The 8,141-nt window shown below is 43.2% G+C and overlaps 1 protein-coding gene across 1 annotated transcript; it reads right to left on the bottom strand.

Moving 5' to 3' along the window:
• On the bottom strand, nt 1-6,804 carry DKK1 (dickkopf WNT signaling pathway inhibitor 1). Its single transcript, XM_070753968.1, has 4 exons — nt 6,012-6,804; nt 5,144-5,324; nt 3,288-3,419; nt 1-611 (listed from the first exon to the last, which is right to left on the bottom strand). The coding sequence occupies exons 1-4, from the start codon at nt 6,237-6,239 to the stop codon at nt 361-363; spliced, it is 792 nt and encodes a 263-aa protein (XP_070610069.1). The 5' UTR covers nt 6,240-6,804; the 3' UTR covers nt 1-360.
• Between the last annotated feature and the right edge of the window lie 1,337 nt (nt 6,805-8,141).

Raw genomic sequence — 8,141 nt, 5'->3', positions numbered from 1 at the left:
CATATTTAAAATATTTTATTAAACTTGCCACCAAACAATTCTTACGTTCAATATAATAAAACCAGTGTGTATAACGCATGTCAGAATAGACATCATGCAGCACTTTGGGAAAAATTAAAATTCCGTACAGTGTACAGTTAAGTGCCACACCCAAGAATTTACAGACACAGTAATTTACTGCAATTAGTCACTTGTAAAATAGTTTCTGAAAGAAACATGCCTTGTACTCCATTTGCAGAGAGGGGAAAATGCCAGAGTACTTAAGGGTAAACTCTGAAAAAAATAATGTCAGTCTTTTAAGGTATTTTCTGTAACAAGAGTCCCTCTGAGTCCATCAGGATTAGACGAAAGTCAACACTGCTAATGTCTCTGGCAAGTATGTAATCTTGAGGAGTTGCTAATAGTGTGGTCTTTTTGCAGTCGACAGGTCAGTCCATCCCCACAGTAACACCGCTGGAAGAGTTCCAAACCGTGGGAGCCCTTTTTGTGGTGCTTTGTACACACCTGACCTTCCTTAAGGACAGGTTTGCAAATCTTGGACCAGAAGTGGCGGGCGCAACAGAGTCCTTCGGCGCAGTCTGACGAGCGGAGACATATTGCACCTTCTTGGCCTTAGGAGAGACAAAGAGAGAGAGAAAGTTGAGAACACAGAATATGCATTCACAGTCTCATTTCGTACTGAGGTCATTTGAAACACTTCCCTATAACCTGATGTGGAATGGGACAATTCACCACAGCCAACTTGCTAGGGGACAACACACTGTGGGATATCAAAAGCAGGAGTGGGTTCCTCCAGTTAGGACCAGATCACCTGAACCGTTAGCGACCTGCTGGTAATGGAGAGATGGCGTCATGGATCCGGTTCTATCTGTGTGCGCCGCCATCTTTTTTTTCAGAATTTCCAGCAATTTCAGCAATTTTTTTTCAGAATTTTCAGCAATTTTCACTTACTGGCCATGAAGTAACAACTGACAAAGCCAAAATGCATGAATGGTATGTATGCATGTGATTATGACTGTTTTATAATTAATGGTTTCTTTTTTAATGCGGGGCTTTATGGTTTTAGATAATATATTTGACTTCTTCTATTATTCTGTATTTATTTGCATTTGTATTTATATTATTTTTGTAAGCCGCCTTGAGTCCTTTGGGATTGGGTGGCATAGAAGTCAAATAGATAGATAGATAGAGATAGGGATAGAGAGACAGACAGACAGACAGACAGACAGACAGACAGACAGACAGACAGACAGACAGACAGACAGACAGACATACATAGATGGATAGATTTATTTATTTTCCAGTGTTTGGATGGCTTCTCCTCATCTGCTTTGAAAAAAGCCTTTCTCCCTGCTCCTGGGTTAATACTGATCCACCTTCTGAACATGTGCGCAAGTGAATTTGCACCAGGGGACCAGTATGCACATGAGTGGAGCGAGACTGATGACATCATGTGAAGGTGGTGAAGGTAAGTGGAACCCACCCCAGATCCAAAGGTCCTTCCCCCTTCCAAGAGGCAACTGGATTTTCTGGTGTTTTTTTGAGAAGACGTTTCGCTTGTCATCCAAGAAGCTTCTTCAGCTCTGGAGAAGAACTGCAAGCTGAAGCAGTTTCTTGGATGAGAAGCGAAACGTCTTCAAAGAAAAAACCAGAAAACCCAAGTTGTCTCTTGAAAGAAAATAAATAAAAAGCACCTTTGGGACAACCGTGACTTTGATTGACTGACAATCTCCATTAGTCACTGAACAATAATTATTTAAAATGAATAAAAAATATTTTAAATCTTTTTCATTCACGTTTCATTCTGCCCTTCCTCCCACCCTCCTTGCTTTAATGATGCTATTCCACCATTTTCTTTGATATTAGTGTAACTTTTCTCTCGCAGTAAGTTGCCTAAGACAAGTTGGCTGTGGCAAGTAGTCCATGGCAAATTGTCATAGACTCAACCTCATGCTCTTCTCATTATTATTCCAGTAGCCTGAGAAGGAAGGGCAAGAGAACTAGTAAGCTGACACACTTGGGAAGCACAAAGTTGGAGAAGGCTGAGCTACTCTAATAGACTTGAGAGAAAGTCTGATTTGCTATTGACATCTATTATTGGCAACAACTACCAGCGGGGAAATAATTAAGTGTGCCTGCCATATACACTGCCAGAGGCTATCAAACTATATGTCCCTGTAACACCTTTTGGTCCTGTGTCAAATACTTAAAGCTCTCTTAGCAAACAGGAGCAGCTCTCCTGCAAGCCATGTAAGTGAAAAAGAAAGATCTAGCTAAATAGTATTTTGGGAAGTGATCTACAGGAGTTAGAATGCAGCACTGCAGGCTAACTCACTACTCTCTCCAAGAGTTCAATTCTGAGCAGCTCAAGGTTAACCCATCCTTCCAAGATCAATAAAATGAGAACCCAAATTGTTCGGGGAAATATGCTGGCTCTGTAAACTGCTTAGAGAGAACTGTAAAAGCACTGTGGAGCGGTATATAAGTCCAAATGCTAAGTCAATGGTTCTCAACCCTTCTAATGCCCTTAATACAGTTCCTCATGTTGTGGTGACCCTCAACTATAAGTCTAGCGCCAATTCTCCCAACAGAACTGGCTTAAAGGTCAGAGGGACACCCCCATTGTAAACATCTGACTGGTTGGATTTTAAAAATATATTGCAAGGCACCAGAATAGAAGAGCTTTAGTTCTTAACACCATGGGAAATTTGTCTTTTCCCATTGTCTTAGGTGACCCCTGTGAAATGATAGTTCAACCTCCAGGTTGAGAAACACTGTACTAAATTGTTCACTGCAAGGAACAATTGGAACATTAGAAAGGCACCCCATAGCATGCAAATAAAAATGTTGACAAAAATGAACAGACACTACGAAGGGGTACGTAAGTCTAAATGCTATCGCTATTGCCTTTTACAACCTTCTGACAAGCAAAGTCAATGGAGAAGCCAGATTCACTTAACTGGGCTACCAACTTATCAACTGCAGTGATTCACTTAACAACTGGGGCAGGAAAGATAATAAAATGGCACAAAACCCATTTAGTCGACTTGCTTAGCAACAGAAAATTTGGGTCATTAGTCGAGGACTACCCTGAATTGTTTTTCAGAAAATATTTGGAGTCCTCCCACAGCTGATACTTTATGTACTCCAAGTTCACTTGGATCCACCCAAAATGAAGCACAGCAATGCTCTTTCAGCAATGAAATAAGCTTAGCATAGAGTGTTTATTCTTTAATAGACTGTTTTATTCTTTTCTAGATTTAAAAGCTCTGCATTATTGGCCTTACCTTTTAGGTGGTACATTTGAGAGGAAGTTGTGGTCCTTTTCAGATGGGAATCCAAAGTACCATGGTCAAAATTTTCTATGATGATCTCTTCAAACCTTCCAGGATCAAAAGGGTCAAATTCTACACACATACCTGATAAGGGAGAGAAGGGAAAAATCATGAATGCCTGTCAACTTCCCAAGGATTAAAATAAATAAAGAAATAAATTTTTGGACATTGGCTCACTATTCACATGCTAAAAGACTGAAGATTATCCAACTACCTACAGATTACAGAGAAGTTTCATTCTGAATCCAAACCATGTAACTGTATCACTTGGTGTTGACCTCTTTTGGGCTAGGTTTTCTCCGTTAACATAGGAATTTCCCTTAGCATTGGTGCCTGAATGAATATAAGCAAGGAGTGTCTCCAAACATTATCTCCTCACTAGCTCCTTTCAAAGCGTGACTTGAGATACTAGGATAACCTCAGAAAAAGTTTATAGCTTATTAATATCATGTTGCAGGGAAAAAATATCCGGGTTCTGCTTGAACTTTTATTAATTTTTGAATAGCCCATGATGAAAAATAAGATGCTAGTTAAGATGTTCAGTGGATACTTGGCCCATGCAGAGAAAGAGAGAGAGATTATTAAACTATATGCAAGAAACTGTAAGCATTAAATTGTATGTAAGGCTATGTAGTAACAAAATGTTTGCTTTGTTTACATTGCAGAACTCTAAACGGCCCTTCCTAAACAATCCAAAATAGCATGTCTTGTTCTTTGCACAACCCATTCCAGAATATGGAATATATACTTTTATAAATATTCCCCCAAGTAAAGAGACACAATCTTGGAATTAAGGAGAAAGCTTTCCTAGCAGCGAGAACAATTAATCAATGGAACAGCTTGCCTTCAGAAGTTATGGGTCCTTCATCATTGGAGATTTTTAAGAAGACAGCCACTTATCTGAAATGGTAAAGGATCTCCTGCTTGAGCAAGGATTTGGACTAGAAGACCTCCAGGGTCCCTTCCAACTTTATTCCGACTAAATAGATTCCCCTTATTCCAAAAGTAAGGATGCTTAGAATTTACAACCTAACCCCTTTTTTGGCTTTTGCCAACATCCCTTGGCCTTAAAAACAACAAAACATCAAAATTTTCCGTGAATAGATAGAAGATGGGACCTTTTACTTCCTACCTTATATAATCCACTATGAGTGAGCTAAAAACACCACCACCAATCCTTGTTAAATTAGAACCTGGGTTCAAGAACACCCCTCCCCTCAAGGAGAATAAACCAGGCCAGGAATCCCAGAAGAAACAATGGCAAGCCCGGAGCTACCAAGCACTACTACTCTGTAGTAGTTGTCCAGGTAAGACCAAAGAGATGAGCTAACTTGAGGGAATATGAACTCTACCACCTTCCAGGACCCATTAAAGCCCTCCCAAAAGAGCAAACGACAATGCTTCAGATGGCAGTAATGCTGGGAAGTTCCTTTCCTGGATGGACTCTTAAAAAAAGTTTCTAGTTTCTATGGTAGGCTCCCCTAACACTTCATTTCCTTCTTTCCCTCCCCTTCCTTTCTTTCCTACTTTCCCTCCCCCTTCCTTCCTCCCCTTCCTTTCCATTCCCTTTTCTTTCTTCCTTTCCTTCCTGCCTTCTTTCCTTCCCTTTCCTCTTCCTTCCTTCCTTTCCTTCCTGCCTTCTTTCCTTCCCTTTCCTCTTCCTTCCTTCCTTCCTTCCTTACTTACCTTCCTTCCCTCTCTTCCTTTCTTCCCTTACTTTCAGTTCCCTTTTCTTTTTTTCCTTCCCTCCTTCCCCTTCCCTTCTCTCCCCTCCTTCCTTCCCTCCCTCCCCGGGACCCTAGACGCACCGTTGTTGCAAAAGTTGCCCGAGCAGCACATGGCGTCGCGGGAGCAGCGCTTGCGGCGTTTGCGGCAGGTCAGACAAACCAGCCCTCCTCCTCCTCCTCCTCCTCCGGAGACGCCCCCCCGGGCAGGGGTGGAGCAAAACTCTTCGGCGTTGCAATCCTCGTCCGCACCACACCAGGCGAGCTGCAGGGCGGGGTGGGGGAAGAAGCAGAAGCGGAGGGGCAGGTAAGACGCGAGTCCAGGGCGACCCCCGGGGCCACTCCTTCCCTCCAACCCAGAAGTGGGCTGATGAGGTGTGCTCGCCCCCGTGGCTCTGAGTGCTAGCGGAGTCCAGCACAACGGTGCTATTGCACCTGGGCAGGTGTCTCTTTCTTCCCCCCCCTCTGTCTCCCTTCCTCCCATTCTATATCTCCCTCTGTCCCCCCATCTCTCCCCGTCTCCCAATCTATCTTTCTATCCCTTCGTTCTTTCTATCTTTCTCTCTCTCCCTCATCTCTCAATCTGTGCCTCTTTTTCTCTTTTGTTGAGAAAGGAAGGGAGGACAAGGGAAGGAAAGAAGGGAAGAAGGAAGGAAAGAAGGGAAGGGAAAGGAAGGAAGGAAAAGGGAAGGAGGGAAAGAAAGAAGGGAAGGAAGGAAAGAAAAGGGAAGGAGGGAAACAAAGAAGGGAAGGAAGGAAAGAAAAGGGAAGGAGGGAAGGAAAGGAAGGAAGGAAGGAAAATGAAGTGCCCAGGTGCAGTAGCAGAATTCCGCTGGGCTCCGCTAGCACTCAGAGCCACGGGGGCGAGCACACCTCACCGTCCCACCTTAGCAGTCCACCTCCGCCTCCAACCCCCCCCCCCCCCCCCAAAGCCGGTCTTCCTCGGCTTTACCTTCTGAGAATCGCCGGGGCGGCTTTTATTGCTTCCGTCGTACACTACTCCGCTGCCGCCGCTAAGCGAGGAGCCGCCGGCGGACGGGTTCTTGATGGAGTTAGAAGCCAGGCTATTCTTCGCGTGGAAAGGGACGGCGGCGCCGGCGCTAAACCAGGCGGAGAAGCAGAGCGCCGCGGCCACGGCCGTCCAAGCCCGGCAGACTCCCCGCCCGCGCAGCGCCAGCATCTTTCGCCAGGCGAAGCCGACCGAAGTAACTCCTGCGGGAGGCTGGAGGAGGAGGAGGAGGAAGGCGAGCCGAGCCGACGTGCGCGATTTCCCCACCCCGGAGTATCCTTTTAAAGGGACTCTGCAACGGATTGGAAGCCTCTCCGCCGGGACCTTTGGCGCTGCCTTTATAGGCTCCACGCCTTTCGGATTCCCGCCTCTCCAAGGGGGGAAGGGAAGGAAGAGGAGGAGGAGGGCGCGGAGGATAAACTAGGGTGGGAGGGGGGAAGTACGAAACCCCTCCGCAAAGTCACGAGCTCCTCCTCCGTCTGCATTGAAAATATCCGGGCTACCCTTTTTGAAGACGACAACGTTTTTTGGGGGTGGGGGTGGGGGACTGTTTGAAATTGTGGTCAAAGAGGCGATCTATGTCAAAATGGGACAATAGGGAGGGAAGGGGTGAGACAGCACTTTTATGTACTGTATATATAAAATAATCTTCATTGAGTTTTACAAAAATAGAAAAAGAAAAGGTAAGACAGGGCAATGTAACAATAATTAGATTGTATCTCATAACATTTGTAATCTATGAAATAAACATCAGGTATGGTTTGAGGAATTTTCGATAGTAAGGAAAGAAGTAGAGAAGAGTTGGGGGGGGGAGAGTAAAGAATAGGCAGAGAAGAGAAAAAATATTGACAGGAATTAGAGTCAAGGAAGGGGTATAGAGAGACAGCACTTTTTATTTTTTATTTATTTTATTTTGTCAAGTACGTATATACATAGATAATAATGCTGTTTGTATACATGAGATGGTACTAATAAGAGGGAAACGTATGATATGAGCTTTTTATATATTTTATATATATAGGAGAACTTAACACAATTTTACGAAAATATAGAATAAACATATTTAATACAAATAGACACTATACACAGTATGTATTTAATGCAATAGTTAAGTTTAAATGTCTGTCTGTCTATCATCTATCTATCTATCTATCTATCTATCTATTTATCATCTATCTATATAAATATATTATTTGAATCTTATCTTACTGACATCATGACATTCTGTAAAAATGCACTATAGAAGTCTGTTATGTTTCTTTATTTTTCTTCTTCTATGTTTAATGTCATTTATTGTTCATGTAATTTTTCTTTTAATGTATATAATTAATAAAGTTAATAAAAATAATATTTTTTTAAAAAAGAGGAAAACACTAGGGCAGGGGACGGTAGGCACGCTGGTGCACTTACGCACGCCCCTTACTGACCTCTTAGGAATCGCGTGAGGACAACAGTGGGCAGTCTAAGGATAAAGTTTTGGGGGGTTGGTGACGAAACCGCAGAGTCAGTTCCAGGCATTAACTACTCGGTTGCTGAAATCGTATTTTCTACAGTCAAGTTTGGAGCGGTTTACTTGGAGTTTGTATCTGTTGCGTGCTCGTGTATTATTGCGGTTAAAGCTGAAGTAGTCGTTGACAGGAAGAACGTTGTAGCAGACGATTTCCTGAGCTATGCTTAGGTCCTGTCGAAGGCCACGTAAATTTTAAGCTTTCTAAGCCCAGGATTTAAAGTCTGTTTGCGTAAAATACTCTGTTGCGAGTAGAGGAGTGGAGGGCTCTCCAATCTATAAAGCAGTCTTTCAACGGTTGTAAGAAGGCTCCGCACCATGCGGGTGAGGCTGAGGACACAAATAAATCTCCAGGCGACCTTAAACGCTAAAAGGATGCAAATTTCTAGCTGTCTGCAAAAAGTATACAGTACTGTACATCCTTCCATGCCATTGTAAGCCGCCCCCCGAGATGGGCAGGCTACAAATCCAATAAAATAAATTAATTAATAAATACCGTCCGGTCAGAGCCGAAGAAGCTTCTTGGATGAGAAGAGAAACGTCTTCAATTTTTTTAAAAAAAAAAC

The sequence above is a fragment of the Erythrolamprus reginae genome, chromosome 5, assembly GCF_031021105.1.
Source record: "Erythrolamprus reginae isolate rEryReg1 chromosome 5, rEryReg1.hap1, whole genome shotgun sequence".
NCBI lineage: Eukaryota > Metazoa > Chordata > Lepidosauria > Squamata > Dipsadidae > Erythrolamprus > Erythrolamprus reginae.
Note: the sequence above shows the minus strand (reverse complement) of the source record. Positions and strands in the feature narration are given on the sequence as shown.